The 18,823-nt window shown below is 42.5% G+C and overlaps 2 protein-coding genes across 4 annotated transcripts in view; both read left to right on the plus strand.

The window, feature by feature from the left end:
• The window catches only part of AK9 (adenylate kinase 9), a 73,056-nt gene extending 70,053 nt beyond the window's left edge, over positions 1 to 3,003 (plus strand). Inside the window, exon 36 of the mRNA XM_065681093.1 lies at positions 2,668 to 3,003. Within this exon, the coding sequence (XP_065537165.1) occupies positions 2,668 to 2,870 (203 nt within the window). The 3' untranslated portion in view covers positions 2,871 to 3,003. The remainder of the gene's footprint in view (positions 1 to 2,667) is intronic.
• Positions 3,004 to 3,089: 86 nt separating this feature from the next.
• On the plus strand, positions 3,090 to 16,960 carry ZBTB24 (zinc finger and BTB domain containing 24). Of its 3 annotated transcripts, none has more exons than XM_065681088.1 (7): positions 3,090 to 3,195; positions 5,541 to 6,540; positions 6,932 to 7,099; positions 7,258 to 7,341; positions 8,038 to 8,121; positions 10,173 to 10,254; positions 10,862 to 16,960. In XM_065681088.1, exons 2-7 carry the CDS (start codon positions 5,568 to 5,570, stop codon positions 11,673 to 11,675), a joined length of 2,205 nt encoding a protein of 734 aa, XP_065537160.1. In that variant the 5' UTR covers positions 3,090 to 3,195; positions 5,541 to 5,567; the 3' UTR covers positions 11,676 to 16,960. The 3 variants fall into 3 exon arrangements, with proteins under 3 accessions (XP_065537160.1, XP_065537159.1, XP_065537161.1); XM_065681087.1 differs by lacking the exon at positions 3,090 to 3,195 and adding an exon at positions 3,220 to 3,270; XM_065681089.1 differs by lacking the exon at positions 3,090 to 3,195 and adding an exon at positions 3,223 to 3,301.
• The last annotated feature ends 1,863 nt before the right edge of the window (positions 16,961 to 18,823 follow it).

Here is an 18,823-nt window from a genome sequence, read left to right on the forward strand (position 1 = left end):
AATCATGCAACAATGACATTTTATCACCAACACCCTGGTGACCTTAAAAACAATTCTAACATGCATTTTTGGGAGTTTTTAAATGGAAAGTAAAATGTTATAATCTGGACAGTACTATATTTTAAACTAGTCACAGACAACCTGTACTGTCTTTAAAATTGACTAAAACTGCTGTAATAAAAAGCAGCTGAAATATTGTCTGAGGAACAGTTCAGGTGCCTGAATGCTTGTCTTTCTTCAGCCGTTTCAGGTGGTCAAATAAAACTTATTAACAAGCCTTGCCTTGCAGGTAACTTGAAGAAAGCTTTCTGATCATATACATCAACAACAACACATCAGCTAAATATGTAAATGGAAGGGCTAATGGTACTGAAAAACAGTCTAAGTGCACATAGAACACCTGCAGTTTTCAAAAAAGCCTTTCTTTTCCATGGAAACACTAAGTTAACACAGTACGAAAAAAATAGATATTCTTGCAGCTTTAGTTAGATTTTTAAGTTTTTAGCACAAAGAAATGAAATGTTATTTATCAGTCTGCTTCTTTGTGAAATTATCTGGGAATATATGAATAATAATGTGATTCAGACTATCATTATGTTATTTTAAACTTCTTTATTAATCAACAGCCCAATTGACCTTACTTTTCCATAACAAAGATAGGGAGTCGAAAATTAAAATCAAGTGTTTTATATACAACCCACAAAATAACGATAAACACCTCATGGGGGTAGCAGAGGTTAGGACTGCTCCACTGAGGGAAGTCGTTTGAGCTTTGTCTCCTGAGTTCATTTTTGGTTTTGGGTTTTTAGAATTTTGATTGTTTGCTTGTTTGCAGTCCAAGATAGCAGTTGCAGCCAATCATCTTTAATAATTTGCCATCACCCTGAATAGTGACAGCTTTTCGGATTTCAACAGCCTACTTTGCAGCTGTGCTCTGCCTTTGGTTGGTTTCCAGTACTGCTGGAGACTTCTGAAGCACAGCTTCCATTTCTTCAACCTACCAGTTTTGACAATGTGTTCAGTGGACAAACTTTACCTTGCCTCTTAGTATTCTACAGTTTTAATTATTCTTTTAGATAATTCTTTTAGCACTGAGAAGCTGTGGCTGCCCCATCCCTGGCAGTGTTCAAGGCCTAGTTGGATGGGGCTTGGAGCAACCTGGTCTAGTGGAAGGTGTCCCTGACCATGGCAGGGGGTTGGAACTGGATGAGCTTTAAGGTCCCTTCCAACCCAAGCCAGTCTGCAGGTCTACAATAATAGTAATCTTTATTATCTGTCTAAAGTTCTTCACATCCCATGTTTCCTCATGCAGTTTCCAGAGCCCTCCAGAATATTCTTGGACTATCACAGATTTCTGCTGGCATAGCTTTGTTAGGGAAGACCACTGAACAGTGCAGGCACATGATAAGCCCCTGCATAAATGCACAGTTCTGAAGCCAGCAAACTGCTTTTATACTGTAGTTTCATCCACAAAGGCTGTTTTCATTCTATTGTTAGCACAGCTTTGCTAACATAACAATGTCTACACTAGGAATGCTTTGCACATGTATTGCATTAAATCAGTACTAGCACTGGAAAGGTTATACAAATCTCCTCACACAGTGACTGTTTGACCACAGGAATCCTGAAAAACAGGTTATCTTTTATCTCCTTTGCAAATACAGCATTATTTACTATTGTGTGTCTTCAAAGTAGTCACGCAGCCCCTGATCAAAAACTTGATCAAAGTGCTTCATGTTGTGGTCCCCTGGAAACTTTTTATATTCTATTTCTATCTGAAGTAAGGCTTCTCACCTTCAACTTACGTCACTCTCTAATCTCACATTTAAATAGAAATTTAGAAAGCACAAGAAACAGTGGTTTAGTTGCTCCTGCAGCTTTTCTCATAACAATACTGTATTGCTTTCAGTATCCAAGAACAGAAGATACAGGTAATCAGTCATAGATGCAGACAGATTTACTCCTGGAAAAAGAATAATGAACCATACATCACAAGAGTGATTCAGTGCCCTTCAAACTTGACTCCTGTGAGAGCTCTGCATACAGTTATCCTTGAAAAATCACTCAGAAGCTGTAAAATGCAGTTGCCTACAATTTAAAGCCAGTGGGATGAAGTGTCTTATAGCACAGTTCTTCATGTTGTCCAGTTTTTGTAATGAGATATACATACCATCCACAGGAAAATGGTTATGATTTGGCTGTCTTAAATCACTCCTTCTCCTTTGCCTCTGTGTCAATTAAAATAACAAAGGATGCTCTGAGAATTGGCACTCAGTACTAATGTACTCAGGGCAGAGAGGTAGGAAAGAAACAGTATCTTCATTGTGAAGTTCCTGGCCCTGACATTTCCTTCCTCCTCCAAACTGTCAGTAAGCTCTGGATTTTTTACAGGCAAAGCATTTAGATCATGGAACAGTTGTGCCATGGATGTGGCAACACCATGCCGGTGCCAGCCATAACCATGCAGTGCCATGTCACGGTATGTGACTCCAAATCTGGCACTGCCTGGGGTATCACCAGCCCCTTATGCCCAAGGAACAGGAAGCTGATGGCAGCTGAGTACGTTTGTGGTTTACAAAAGCTTTGATCGGAGTATTTTTTAATTTGGGGTAATGTAATACCATGAAGTTAAGAAGGGACACTGAGATGTCGCTTAACTCCCCGCAGCGCACAACCCGCGGAGCCCGGAGCCGACGCGGCAGGCCTACCGGAGGAAGCTGGCACAGTTTGTGGAGCACTGTCAGCTCGTGCCCTACCTGGGGGCCGCCATGGCAGGGCCCTACAAGGAGCCGCAGCACCGGCCGCTCGGCCTCGACGGCAGCCTTCAGACCTTCCTGTCCCTGAGAGATGCCCGCCCTGGCTTTGCATAGCGCAGGCTGGGCGTCCTCACCCCGCACACCCGCATCGTTCTCGTAACGCAGGGACAGTACAACACGGCCAGCGAGCAAAGCCAAGTTTTCCAGGCGCAGCTTCTTAACTGTGAGCTCTTACAATTAAAGTCTCTCATCCCAAGCCTCGATTAACGCTCACTACACACCCCGGCCCACCCGGGGCACGCGGGCACCACGGGCAGAGGGCGGGGCCAACCCGCCGTGCCGTGCCCTGTACGTCAGGACGCAAGGCGCGCCTCCGTTGCTGCCGCCCGGACCGGAAGTGCAGCGGCGGTTGCGCCGAGGGGGGTCCGTCGGGGGAGCGGTGAGTGCCGGTCGACTTCCTGCTGCACAGCACCGGGCCGCAGCGGCCGGGCCTGGGGCGGGGATGGGCAGCCGGGTGAGGGAACACGGCGCACCGCCTGCCGAAGGTGCGGGCGGCCTTGAGTTGCGGGTGCGGGGGTTGTGGTGCCGCCAGCCTCCTCCCGCGCCCCGCCCACCGCGGGTGTTACGGTTTCTCCGCGGCCCGGGCCGTGCCCGCCGTCTCCGTGCGTGTGCAGAACCGGCCCTGGGCCGCGCTCCGTTTCTGGGAGCCAGAGCCCAGGACGCGCGCGGTGCCCCGGAGCGCTGCGCAGCTCCAGCGGGTGGCGGCGTGGGAGCCTTCCCCTCTGCGTTCCAGCAGTTCCAGCGGAAGCGGTGGAATCGCCGTCCCTGGAAGCGTTCAGAAAGCGGGTAGATGGGGCCCTTAGTGACAGGGTTTACTGCTGGTCTTGGCAGTCCTGGAGTAACGCTTGGACTTCATGGTCTGAAAGGTCTTTTTCAACCTAGCTGATTCTGTCATTCTGCAGCCTTACTCTAGAATTGTGAGGGGGGGTTCAGTTACATGCTGGTTTGGATTTTGCAGTCAAAATACTAATGTCGGCTCATGATTAAATGCCAAAACCCTCTGGAACATCTACTACCAGTTCCCTAATGCGCGGCAAGGCACTGTGGAGTCAAGACCTGCAACCCTGCTTTAGGGTGCCCCAGCAGCACCAGGCTCACATCTTCCAGAAATTAAAGCTACTGGTTGAAACAATTTGGTTCCATCATGAACTGTTTGGTAGCTGAATGGAGCTAAAAAAATCACTTGTGGGCCACTTCAGCAGCGTTTGGGTATCATCTGTACGTAGCATAAGTTGTTTCTTAGAGCATCCATTACAGTGATTGGAACTGTTGGGCTCACTAAATAGAAATACAAGTATTTGTATTTAATATGATACTTATAAATTAGGATGGGAGGTAGCTACTTTGTTTCACCTTTGGTTCATTTGATCCTCTTGAAATGGACATTTTTGGCACACCTCTTCTGTAGTGTTTGGTGGATTCTTCTAAAGTGGTTGGAACCTTTTTTTTTTTTTTTTTTTTAGTTTTTGCTATTTACTGTTGAAGAAGCTCAGCACACCAAATCAATGGTTAATAATTAGCATAGCCAGACCTATCTTAGACAGAGCTAAAAAAGCTGCTGGTTTTCTGCTTTTATTGCCCACCTCCATAGGCTGAAGCTTAGCAGGTAAGTTCTGAAAGAGAAGTCAGCTGGACAGGGGAGAAAAAAATATAACAAAAGGCTCATAGGTCAAGATAAGGACAGGAGATCACTTAACAGCGTCAGAGGCAAAACAGACTCGACTTGGGGACATTAAAATCAGAGTAGGATAATGAGACAGTGAAACCGAATCTTAAAACACCTTTCCCCCCCTTCTTCCCAGCCTCAACTTCACTCCCAGTTTAGTGATGCAGGGGGACAGGGAATGAGGGTTGTCATCAGTTCATCACAGGTTGTCTTTGCCGTTCCTTCCTCCTCAGGAGAGGACTCCTCTCACTCTTCCCCTGCTCCAGTGTGGCGTCCTCCATGGGCTGCAGGTGGAGATCTGCTGCACCATGGACCTGCAGGGACACAGCCTGCCTCACCGTGGGCTATTCCATGGGCTGCAGGGGAATCTCTGCTCCTGCACCTGGAGCACCTCCTGCCCTCCTGCACTGACCTTGGGGTCTGCAGGGCTGTTGCTCTCACATATTCTCACTCACCAGCTGCAGTTGCTGTACGCAGGATTTTTCCCCTCCTGTTATGCCAGAGGCACTACTGCTATCACTGATGGGCTTGGCCTCGGCCAGCAGTGGGTCTGTGCTGGAGCCAGCTGGCATTGGCTCTGACAGACACAGGGGAAGCTTCTGGCAGCTTCTTATAGCAGCTTCTCCCTGCAGCCCCTCTGTTACCAGAACCTTGCCATGCAGGCCAAATATACCATTTAGGAGCTGTGAACCTAGAGTTCTTTTTATCCAGTTGTTGTAGTTCTGAAAGGAGTTTTCAGAAAGGATAGCCTTTTTTTCTTTTTTTTTTTTTTTTTGATGCTGTACAGTTCGCAGTACATCAGAGATAAAGAAGTGAAATAATAGGCAGCAGTTCTCATCTAAGAAGGTACCTGTAGCCATTTCTTATGATTTAAAAACACTTTTCAAAGAAAATCTGTTGGCATCAGTGTTGTTTTTTTTTTTTAAAGAAAGTTCAGAGGCTTGAGAATTGCTTCAGTAACTGTTGAATGCTGTTGGCTGGTAAAGCAAATGATATTTGGTGTCTTATAATGCAAAGTTCTGAAATATTCCTCAATTAAAGCTGTTCTGTTGTTGTAGGCACCTCCTTTCATATTTGCAATAAAAATGGCAGAAACGACTCCTGATTCTTCTGAGAAACTGGTCATCATCCACTCCAAAGCTCACAAAGATACCATTCTAGCTAATTTTGAAGAACAAAGGAAAAAGGATTTTCTTTGTGACATTACTCTGATAGTGGAGAATGTGCAGTTCAGAGCCCATAAAGCTTTGCTTGCTGCCAGCAGTGAGTACTTCTCAATGATGTTTGTTGATGAGGGTGAAATAGGACAGTCAATTTACATGTTGGAGGGAATGGTTGCAGACACCTTTGGGGCACTGCTGGAATTTATCTACACTGGTTGTCTCCGTGCCAGTGAGAAAAGCACAGAACAAATTCTGGCTACTGCACAGCTGCTGAAGGTGACTGACCTGGTGTGGGCCTGCACAGACTATCAGGCCAGCCGTAGCCCAGGTAGTGTGTTACCAGCTCCAGCTAATAGTGGAGCCGCTGTAGCTGTTACTGCAAGTGACAAGAAAAATGAAGATCCACCAAAGCGAAAACGAGGGCGACCGAGGAAAGTCAGGAATGTCCAAGAAGAAGAATCAGGAGGAAATTCTGCTGAAGATGTGCAGCTGAGAGAGAACAACTCCATGCAAAATAAGCAGAACTTTACAACAAAAGACACTGCAACAGAAGAAACAGTTGCCAGCGAACAGGCTCCAGCGAGGAGGGATGCAAAAGAAAATGAACATGCTTGTGGCTCAGAAGCTGCTGTCGATCTGTCAGCTGAGAAAGATGAGAATTATGATCCCAAATCAGAAGGAATACAGAGCACTCGGAGCCGTTACAGCAAACGTAGAATAAGGAGGTCAGTTAAACTAAAAGATTATAAGCTTCTCGGTGATGAGGATGAAAAAGGACTGGTAAAGAGAGCTGATGGAAAAAGAAAACGTGCAGGTTCTGAAGCTCGCTGTAAAGACTGTGGCAAAGTATTTAAATACAATCACTTCTTAGCTATTCATCAGCGAAGTCATACAGGTAGGCATTAAGAGACTGCTGCTTTTGGGTCAGGGTTTAGTGACTTGCTGAAATGTGGGCTGTTGTCTACAGCAAGAACTGTCCAGAATAGCATACTGGTTCAAATTACGGTGTCTCCTATGTTTGCTCTTTTATTCCTGTCAGCAGACTTCATAGCCTTTATGTCTTACCTTGATTGCAGTTTAGTTAATCATGAAACTGTTTAAATGCTGAATTATATGGCAGTGCTTAAAGAATTATTTTATTGCTGTGTGAAGCTTGTCTCTTAATTCTCCTTATCACTATTCAAAAGTCATTTTTAGTGACTACTTTACTGCAGTGCATCTCCCTCTCAGAATGCCTAATGAGAAATAATGCCTCCATACTTAAAAATGTCATCTTTTGCTTTTAGGGGAGCGCCCTTTTAAGTGCAGCGAGTGTGGAAAAGGCTTTTCCCAGAAGCATTCTCTTCAAGTCCATGAGCGGATGCACACTGGAGAGCGACCGTACACGTGCACTGTCTGCAATAAGGCTCTGACAACAAAACATTCTCTTCTGGAGCATATGAGCCTGCATACAGGTAAATATTTCAAGGTGAATGGAACCCCTCTCCCCCAGTGATTTGCCTTTCTGAAAAAAAGTATTTCTGCTCTTGCTTGTGTGTGCTGGCTTATATATTTATTTCTTTATGCTTGCTTTGAATGTGGCTGGCTTTTTAATAAGTGATCTTCTTTACAGGGCAGAAGGCTTTTACGTGCGATCAGTGTGGGAAATACTTCAGCCAAAAGAGACAGCTCAAGAGCCACTATCGAGTACACACAGGTATAACAAGTTTGGGTTGAAGAGCTGGCTTACAGTCCATGCTGATTTATCTTCCTAAAGATTGACTAAGGCTGAAAATTCTTTAGTGATGCTACTCTGGTGTGTGGTGTCTTGATATAACAATGAATAGGAGGAAAGAGACAAAATGGCATGTAATACATTGAATGTTTAGAAAAAGAGTTAATGGAGAAGGACTCTTATGATGACTAAAACTCAGCTAGGCTGGTTTTAACATACAGCTTGATTGCTCTAGCCTTGCTGTCTGTGTTACACACAAGCTAGGAGTTGTATAAACAATTGTGTCCACTTCCTGTTGTGCAAATGGCTTTGTAGTTTCCCACTACCTTGGGCTAGTAATGGCAAACAAGCTTTTAAGAAGTGTCCTTGCTTCTGGAGCATGATGGAGATTAAGCTACACACACAGGAAGTAGTGGAAAAAAATCAGAATTCATGGAACTTCAAGAGAAGGCGAGTTTGGGGGGGAGCAGGTGCCAGGCCTCTCTTTTCCCATGATGATATTTAATAGAGGAATAGGAGTGTGACAGTTGAGATAGGGAGGAGGCAGTGTAACACCTTTTGTTTTCTCTCTATATTATATCAAAGTGGTTATTTTACAGGAAAGTGCTTTAACAAAGGTCACTGAAGAGATACAGGGGATCACTTATGCACTGACACTTTTTTTGTTATTGCGACAAGGCCATTCGCTGCCGGAATGTAACCAGTGTCGTCGCAAGTTCATGGATGCAGCCCAGTTAAAGAAACACTTAAGAACGCATACAGGTAATATTGTCTGTCATGTTTTGTGGGTTCTGGTTTTTCTTGAAGTAATGGAGACTTCAAGAAAGTGTTGGGCAAATGACCCTCATCTCTGTGGGAGGAACTTCTGCTCTACTTGTACATAATGATGCCAGTGTTGCTGATGAAGAGATTTAGAGTGCAGGAGCACAAAAAACTTGGTATTACAATAGTGCAGAAGTAGTATCTATTGTAGGAAGAGTGGGGTTTTTTCCCCATTCTTATACAGCCTGCAGAAAATGCATGTTCTTCTATGGTAGAATCCTGGACTGGGAATTCAGTTTATCAGTCGAGACACATCCAGCATGTGTGGGGCTTAAAGTGAGCTAACTAGTAACAGAAAGTGTATGTCTTAAATGAGTTGGGCACCTCTGTGTGTGAGGGATGTGTGCTTATGAAAAGTGCTGCTAACCAGAACAGTAATTTCCTTGTATCTTTTCATTGCACTGTAATAAACCAGACGTTTGCAAGAGATGTGCTGGGAGGGATCATTTAATGCAAGTGTGTCAGAGGGTGTTCTGAGAGATTTAGAGGGCAAGGTGATACCAAAATGGCTGGATAACAGAGATAAATACGTTGATCTACCCTCTCGTGATAACAAAGCATAAGCTTCTTAAAATAACTTTCTGTGAAGGGTAAGTTCATAAGATGACATGTGAATATTTTTTTTTCTTTTAAAATAGTTATAAACAGTGGTGATTGTGTTTTTCTCCACATCAAATTGTTCTAAAGCATGTTGCCTGTGGTTATAACATACACACAAGACTGAGTTATGTATCTCATTCATTTCCTTCTTTCAGTGAAAATAACCCAGCTTTAAATTCCCTGGGGTGTAACCAGGTCAAAACTTGTGCTTTTGTGAGTTTTTAGTGTGTACAGAATAGCATTAACTTGTGGTACTTACAAGTACTTCATTTTCTATTGAGGAGAACACAGTGTTTGTTGACACACACAACAGTTTTGTATCTGAAGCTGGTACAGCTCTGTAAGTGCAGTGGGAAATCAGTTTGGTGGTGAGAAATGAGAAGAGGAAGCATACTAGCAAAGTACACTGCAAAAATAGGTAAACCAAGATGAGTTCTAGCAGAAACTCCCTGTATTCTGCTTCCAGAAAAGAGGCCACACACCGGTATTTGATCTGTCCCATCTCAAAAGTAAGAAGTAAAATTCTAAGGAGTTTGGGGAACAGATATTCCCTGCCCATGGCAGGGGGGGTGGAACTATAGATGATCTTAAGCTCCTTTCCAATGCTGACTGTGCTATGATTTTATTTTAGCATTGATATGACTGCTCTGCTACGGCAGCACTTTTGTAACACTGTGTCATGTGAATACAGCCTGCTTGGGAAGTTACTCTCGTTTTCAGTAAGAGGCTGGAACTAGATATGTTATGGTGTGAATTAAGATTTGCTCTGGTTGGGTAGTATCTGTTTCTTGTGAACCTTTCTGTTATTTAATTTGGCTCCTCTGCTTCTACTCAATTAGACACAAGAATTTTAAATGCAGTAAAAAAAAAAAAAAGTCCAAACCAACCAAACAGAATTTATTCAACCCACCATAATTTAATTTTTCTCTGACTAGTGTTCCCAGGATATCATAACCTGGGATGATGAAGCCTTATAGGAAGCCAGCCAACTTGTTAAGATAATGGATTCACTTTCAGGTTTGGAAACTCGGGCTTACTCATCTGCATGGTGCTGCACTTGAGTTTAGCATTAATGCCTACTAGTTCAGGGTCAGTCTTTTTCTAACTTGTCTGTTCCGTGTGGAACACCCATACCTGTATCATAGATGCGGGTTTTGTTACTCTTGAGTATCTTCAAAGGGGAGAAACATCAGAGATGTATGTTTAAAATACTGTACCCTTATTTAACTAGTGAGTTCATTCAGTTTCAGATGTCTGTCCTGACCCGTGGCAGAAGTGTGACGATTTGCCAGTACACACTTGATACTGTGTATGGTAAAACAGAAAATCTTTTTTAATACATTGATGGGAAGTGCTATATAAAAAAAGTGACAACAGACCTCTTTTGATAGGTGAGAAGCCCTTCACTTGCGAAATTTGTGGCAAATCATTTACCGCTAAAAGTTCTCTTCAGACTCACATTCGAATTCACAGGTAAAGTATGTCTAACATTTATTACATTCTTTAAAAAAGTAACTTCTAATCTGATACCCATGTGTAGTGCTTCTTCAATTGTAGAATGGTCAGGGCTTGTTTGCGTTTTGGGTGTATTTTTGCTAGATCTATTTAAACTTTTTTCCTTGATCTGTTTAAAGAAATGGTACTGGAAAGTACTTCACTGTTAAATACTAGTGTGCCAGGACATTGTGAGGTTCTATTTTGGTGTATTGTGTCTGTTTAATGACAATGTACTTACTGTTATACTATTTATGTGAGAATGTTACTGTGAGTTTATGTTTTACCGCGGAACAGTAGCCATGATGTGTGTAACAAGAGTTTGTACCTCTGATATTGTAACAGGAGGGCAGTTATGTTATCTCTGTAGCTCTTGAGTATATGCTAATGGAAGTGTCTACAGTTTGCGAAGTCAAGTAGAAATAATTAGGAAGTGAACTAGAGAATGTTTTTTATGTCACAATTCTTAAGTGCTTATGACTCAGCAAAATAAAATAATCGTTTAAGCTTTTTATTCTATAATGAGTTGCAGAAAGCAGCATTGCCCGAGTGAATATTTTAATGAGATCAATACATTGTTTTGCAGAGGAGAAAAGCCATATTCTTGTGGTATATGTGGAAAGTCCTTCTCCGATTCCAGTGCCAAGAGAAGACACTGTATCTTACACACAGGCAAAAAGCCTTTCTCCTGCCCAGAATGTAGTTTACAGTTTGCTCGTCTGGACAACCTGAAGGCTCATTTGAAAATTCATAGCAAGGAAAAGCAGTTTCAGGAAGCCAGTGCTGCCCCAAGCACCAACACTAGTTCAGAAGAAGTGAGAAACATTCTTCAGCTGCAGCAGTATCAACTTGCCACCTCTGGAGGGCAGGAAATTCAGCTACTGGTTACAGATGCAGTACATAATATAAACTTCATGCCTAGTCATAATCAAGGCATTAGTATTGTCACTGCAGAAAATGCCTCAAATATGACAACAGAGCAGGCTGCTAACCTCACGTTGCTTGCTCAGCCACCACAGCAGCTGCAAAACTTATTGCTGTCAGCGCAGCAGGAGCAAGTGGAGCAAATCCAAAGTATCAATATGATTGCAAACCAAATAGAGGCTGCCCCGCCTGAACAAATGCATGTCATCACTCTTTCAAAGGAAGCACTAGAACAATTCCATGCTCATCAAGGACAAAATGAAGGAATCCACTTAGCAGAATCTTCACATCCAGCTCCGCATGTGCAGCTGACTAAGGAGTCAAGTCAACATACTCACTCTAGCCAAGATACGGTTCCTTCCCATCAAAACAGTGAAGAACAGAATCAAAGTGTACATGTTTCTGAATCACATCAACAGTCTCTGTCAGTAAATGAGTCATCTCATGAGCATCCTGTTCAAGGACAGGCTTTCTGAAATGGTTATTTGTCATCAGAGGGCTGGGCTATAGCATTGCTTCTCATCCAAGCAGTGATAACACACATTGCACTGTCTTTTCTACAGCATAATCTATCTGAAGATGCATTTCTTGGTGATTTTGATGGATGACTTTCAGGCTTTTTTAACCTTATTTATTTGGGACTTCTTTTCTTTTTCCAGATTGGTATTTCTGTACCACTTAGTCCACACCTCACATGTGATCGGTGTGTGGTTTTGTGCCTCATACACATCCATGCCCGCTGAGGAGCTATTTGGCCCCTTAGTCACATTCCTGTGTGACTCTTAAGAGAAGCATACCTAGCTGGTAGAAGAACGGTGTTCAAGATGCCTGCTGATCAGAAAGTAAGACTTCTCTGATGAAGTCAGGATTACCTAAACTACTGTCAAGCTTAAGATAATCAGTACTTTCTGCATAGCTAACACTGTATGTCTTACGTTTAATGAGCTTTTTCTCTGCAGGCTAATGTATAATTTTCTATGCGATCATTCCCTGAAGTGCATTTTGATTTACTGACTACCAAATTTGTTTGGTTTGGGTTGGAATTTTTGCAGCCTTTGACTGGCCCAGGATGACCCCTCCTGTTTACTGTGTGCTGTACAAGTTTTGCTCCTCAGAAATGCCTAAGCCATTAGACTTTAATAGTGGCAATGAGATGTGGTGGTTACACTGGACAACTGAATAGCCCAAATTCTGCTCTGTTAGCTTTACCACTCACTCACTCGCTGTGTGACTGTGGGCAAGGTAGTTAACCTCTGTGCCTTATTTCATCATCTAGTAAGTGGGGATAGTGCTTTCAGACTCTGTCAAGCACTTTGAAGAGCTCTTGATGTTGAAGGCATTGTCTGTTGAACTGCAAATTTGTCTTCCTGACAGGATTCTGTAAGCTTAGGAGCCAGTGTATATTTAAAGTGTTATTTTTTGTACTTGGGAGAGCGGAATGTAATGTTACTTTTAATATGTGTTAAAGCTGGTAACTGTTTTTTGTGGGGACTTGAATCACTTCAGAACATAGTGAGCTACATAAATGGGGCATATTGAGTTAAAGGTGTACAGCTATTTTCGCTGACTAAATTAGATGTGTATGAATTATTTTCATTGACTGGCTGCTAACAAAAAAGATTTGGCATCTTTATAAAATACTATGCCAGAGTATATGCTTTGCATTTTCAAGTTTGGCTACTGGACATGTCTCACGTAGTGTACTAGTGAGTTAAAAACCAGATCAAATACAACTGGTACTTAAAGGAACGTGCTCAGTTGTCACTGTGGTTTTAAAGTGTCCTTTTTTTAAAAAAATGTGATTTACATTGATATTTTGTGTTTTAACAAATGAAAAATGCAAAAAATTAATTTGAATTTAAAAGCAAAACAAAAGGTCTTTATACACACTTGGCTTATATGACTGCCCAGGGAGTCACTGGCATAAAAGTCCAGTGCATAGAATGATAGAATAAATCAAACTAGAAGGGGTTGCCAGAGGCCACCTGGTCCATGATGTTCCTCAAAGCAGGTGTACCTTGATCATGTTGCTGTGGTCTGGTTGAGTTTTGAATGCATTGAGGGATGAAGATCCACAACCCCTCTAGGCCACCAGTTCCAGTGTTTGACCATATTTGCAGTGTTAAAAATGTTTCCTGTATTTAATTGGAATTTCCCGTGTTCCAGTTTATGTCCATTGCCTCTCATCCTACCATTGTGCCTCCAAGAAGTGTCTTCTCCACAGCCTCCTGTTAGGTAGTTGAAGACAGCAGGAAGGTCTTTCGAACGTTGCATGCACCTAGGGCCTAAGCAAACACAGTTCTTGGCCTTTTCTATCATGTGCTCCAGTTCTTTATTCACCTCGGTGGACTTCTGCTGCCCTCAGTCCAGTATGTCTATGTCTGTCTTATTCTGGAGAGACCATATTCTGGACGACATTCCTCACTCCAGTCCAGACTACTCAGCTGGCTTCTGACTTCATGCTGCAGGAGTTTGAGTAAGTACCTCCAGTTTTTCGAAGTACTAGATCAGGTTTTATATAAATGGATCATGAGAATGGTAGACAGTGAGAACAAATCAGTGAAGAGGGGGGGAAGAAAAGAGCCCCAAACCATCCCACAGCAAACCCCTATTTAGACTTTTCACCTTTTCTTTCCTCTCAAAATGGAGAAGTATGATTTGTGTACTTTCTGCCACCAAAGAGAACCAGTGTATTCTGCAGTTGTACTTCAGAGGCTTGATGGCGTCTTGATGCTGTAAGAGCATTAAAAAGTACAGTAAAGCTTGTTACAACATCTAAGAAAATCTTGCTGATAATCATATAACTTTAAGCTTACAATAAATATTCTGTGGTTTCATCTTAAAGTACTGTAATGTGCAGCCATAATATTGTCTGCTCATCATAAAATCATGCTCATCATGAAATGCTTAAAAGCTGGTTACAACCTAAATTCTAAGACTGCCAGTAAAGTAACTCTTAATGCCTTTCCTCCTTTTTTGAACTTTGATTTGTTCATCTTGAAGTTATCTTTGCAGAATTAAGTACGATGCTACAGTTACACACTATCACATACTTACTGCTCAATGCTTTCCCTATGACTTAAAAAAAGAAGTTTCAGGGCTGGAATTTTCTTATGCTTTTCTACAAGTTACTAGTGAAGAAATGAGCTTCTGTGACTAGCACAGCAGTGACTCATCTTGCACCCTGCATCGCTGAAGCTATCAGCACACATCGTGGCTTGCACTTGAGAAACCACACGAACTTCTTATACCACAAGTGTTGCTTTTTTGACACCATTTTCTTCCTTTCTAGGGAGTATATTTGTATTAAAGATGAAAATAAATCCCTTTTCTGTGTATGCATTGTTAAGGCTGCAATTGAAGCCTTAAAGCTTTGTATTTGAAAGGAAATCCCTTCATCTTTGGTTTTTAGTCCAGCTGCCACTAAGAACTATTTAGCAAACAAATGCATCCTTTAAAAACTACATTTCAAAGCAGCTTTCTAAATATCTTTAATCCTTAGCTAGTAAACACCTTAATGTCTCATTTTCACATAGACTAATCTTAGCAAATCCATCTCACTGCTGAGTATGTTAAAATGAGATTAGGATTTTGGACATAAACACAGAACAATAAAATAACTATGGAAAGATCCATTTTGTGATCAATTAACACCATTGTATTTCTTCTACTCCATTTGTAAGTTACACAGTGTAGCTGAACTGGAGGCGGGGAGGGAGTAAAATTCTTTTAAATACAAGGTTATGAAATTTTGGCTTTTTCTGAAGATTTTGGCTGATTCTCAGGAAAAAAAATAAATCCCTGAGAGGCAGAGCAAACACTCTGAGTGTGCATTCAACTATTGCGTGTATACCTGCTCTACCTGCCAGTAATATTCATGGGTTTGGCTGCAAATAGCATTTCCTGACCTTGGCACTCGAAAGTTCAGGGGTTTGCTGTGCTATGTGTGGAAGCCGAGCTGCTGGCCGTGTGGATTAGACTGGTGGGGTCTTCCAGTCTGATAATATTTAAAATAATATTAAATATTTAGTTAGCAGCTCCCTATCCTCTCCTGCAGTTTTTTTCTAACACCTGTGTCGTGGTTTAAACAAAGTCAGCCATAAACCGTACAGCCCGTCCACTCACTCCCCCTTCTTGCCCTCCCCCTGCTCCTGGAGGGACGGGGAGGAGAATCGAAAAGAATGCAACTCCCACGGGTTGAGATAAGAACAGTTTAGTAACTAAGGTGTAACACAAATCACTGCTGCTACCACCAATGATAATAATGATGATTGAAATAACAAGGGAAGAGAATACAACACCTCAGCACCAGCCAACCAATAACTCACCCCACTCCCTCCAGCCAAGCACTGACCGATACCTCCTCCAACCCCACAGTCCCCCAGTCCTTCCAGGTAACTCTCCGTTACATCCTGGGCATGACGTGCTGTGGTATGGAATACCTCTGGTCAGTTTGGGTCAGGTGTCCTGTCTCTGCTTCCTCCCAGCTTCCCCTCCTCCCTGGCAGAGCATGAGGCTCAGAAAGTCCTTGGTCAGACCAAACGTTTGAGCAGCAACTGAAAACATCGGCGTTATCAGCACCGTTCCCAGGCCAAAAATCAAAAACAGAGCACTGCACTAGCTAGTAAGAAGGAGAAAAATGACTGCTGCTGCTGAACCCAGGACAACCTGCAACTGTATCCCTTCCTCAAGGGGACTGATTATTCCATGTTCCTGGGTCTTCCTTCAAGCCACTGGATCCTCCTTGCCCTGAAAGGTAGCACCTTGTGGCTGTTACAGCAGTCACCTGCAGATCTTCCGGTTGTTGTGGGCAGTCCTCTTAGCATCTCGTCATCTTCAAAATCAGCTTATCCCTTTGGCTTTGCTTTGAACTTCTTGATAAAGTGATGTCAGTTTCTGCCTTCCACCTGGAAAACTGAGCTTATATAGAGGTCTTCCTTCTTTCTGGACCTGAATCTGTCCATTGTTCCCTGGCAGTAGGAAGAACTTTTTAGAAGTTCCTGGTGCTGTTTTTGACTGCTGGGTGATGGAATGGCTCCATTTTCCCTTCGTGTCTCGGAGAAGGGCTTGTGGCAGCATGAGGGCCTGGTGTGACACAGCAGCAGTGGCCCTCCCATTAGTCATCACAGCATGATGCTATTCTCAGCACATCATGCTTTGTTGTTCTCTTTCTCAGTCTCTTTCAGTTGCTATCTTGGACTGAAAAGAACTGAAATGGCTGCAGCCATAGCAGGTGGAGAGGTTCAGAGTGAGGAAGCCCTCTCAGAATCATGCAGAAGCAAAACTCTAGGGCCTTGTATCAGGGCACGAGTGCATGTTCCAAAAGGCTTCATTTCTGAGAACATTAGCTGCACGGCCTTTGAAAGGGTTTCAGTATTGTAATTTAAATGTACTGCACAACCCCCTGTGCTTTCTGTATTTCCATTGGCAGTAATTGTTATTCTGTCCACACAGAATACAGCACAGCAGAGCACACCTGCTGCAGCTGGCGAGCAGAGCGGTACTGCCAAACTCCTGCCTAACTCACCACCAGCAAAACATTTATGCTTCTCTAACTCCTATGAATAAGCTTGCAGAACATTTTCATGTTGTTATAAACAAGCAACAGAAAGTGGCTGAAATGGGTAATAGTCAAGATTTTAATATTTATCATTTTGGTAATTGACAACCCTGTTGAATAGGTTTTCATGCATCTGAATTACAACGCGATGGGAAAAGAAGGGGAGAAATAAAACCCAGAATGGATAGAGACAGCAAGGAATTGGTGGCTCTTGGCTTACTCTTTTTTTTTTGGTTTGTTTGAAAAAAGTCCATCATAAATGTTAGCAAACAGTCCTGTCCAGCTAATACTGTTGTTAGCTTGTTGGCTAATAATATTATTCTCGTTTGGCTAATCGTTGCTTTTCTTCTTGATGTTGATTATTAGTTGGCTATCAGCAGCATGTTTCTGGTTAATTCCCTTTCTTGCCCACAATGACAGGAAGAATTTCCATGCCTAGAAACTATCAGTAAAAAAACCCAAAACACATAAATCCTGGTTTTGAAAAAGAAGTGACAGGAACCAGTCGTGTATGTATATGCAGGATTAAATTTCAGGAACACGATTTGTCTGTTCATTTGAGCACATTTATAAAATCATAGAATGACAGAATCAACTCAGTTGGAAAAGATCTTTAAGATCATAAAAATCCAGCTGTTACCCCTGGGCTGCCAAGTCCACCACTAAGCCGTGTCACTGAGGGCCTCATCTACATGTGTTTTTTGAACACTTCCAGGGATAGTTATTCCACCAATTCTCTGGGCAGCCTGTTCCAAAGCCTGACTAAAATGCAGACATCAATCTGGGGTTTTTTTTAATATGAAGTGGATTGTTCTGATTTTAATACTTACGTCCTGTAGTACAAAAAGGAGGAAAGACAGGAGGAAAGATGAGCTTCAGCTGCATTAATCTGTATCAAGCTAAAAATACAGATGTAAAGGAAAAATAGCATTACTCATTTTATATTTGACTCTGGGTGTGCTGCTTCTCTTCTTGACTTTACATATGAGTGGTACAGACTTTTTTTGGCTATAACAGAAGCCATATGGCCTGGCTACTAAAATTAGCTTCTGCTTGTCAGAGCCTGCAGAGGCTTGGGCAGTTGTTGTGCCGGCCCTTGGAAGAAGGAGGAGAAAGGGGCTGTCCTTTGCATCACTCCATCACAGCCTACGACACATAGCAGCAGTTGCATGTGCTGCTCATTGTGGTTTGCTGCTGTCACACCTTGGCTTGTCTGTGCTACCAGTACCTGTGGATAACTCAAAACTGCCTTGTCTACCAGAGCATTTTAATATGTCCCCTTCTCCAAACTGTTTCATCTCCCTCAGTTTACTGTGTTTTTTTTCAGCAGGACAGCATCATGACATGAAACGATAACATCTTGTGGATAGGTCTTCCAGGCAAGGGCACTAAACATTCGGAATCTGATCATCTTCATGGTCTTTGATACCGTGAGGATGCAGCTCTTCAATATTGCTGCAAATCTCAATAGTTACAAGCGTTACTCTGATGAATCGCTGTAAGAAAATACCATTGGGCCATGCACAGGTCAGAGAAAATTGAGGGCTACATGGCAGAGCCCTTCTGCAACCTGTGCTTTCTTTCTCAGTCTGAATTTTTCACAGGCAATATAGCTCAAAGGTTTTATAGGCTTTCTCATTCCAACTCTTTAGCTGTGTACAAATGTATAGTTTTATGAAGCCACTTGGATATAAAATTGAAAAAGTGCATATTGTTATTAAGATGAGAAATCACTGCAATTTTTACTGTATTTAACATAGGTTTGTTCTGCAGAACGTATTTGCTACATTAAAATCACAACTGTCTCATTTGCGGTAGGATTTATACATGTCAAGGATGTATTTTTCCTGGTCATGTGATGATTGTTCCGTTGCTTCACAATGTCATGAAAACTGACATAAATTTTTGATGTGATGCACTGTTCAGTTTTGTCACTTCTAACACGACTGCCTTTTAAAATGCACCTTGCTCAGAGGTGCAGTGACCTGACCCAGCTGTGCTGCCAGAAGCCTGTGCTGGCCTTACGGCTGTTTTGCAAACCCCCTTCTGCACATGCTGTGCTAG

This window comes from Lathamus discolor, chromosome 5 (genome assembly GCF_037157495.1).
Source record: "Lathamus discolor isolate bLatDis1 chromosome 5, bLatDis1.hap1, whole genome shotgun sequence".
Taxonomy (NCBI): Eukaryota; Metazoa; Chordata; class Aves; order Psittaciformes; family Psittacidae; genus Lathamus; species Lathamus discolor.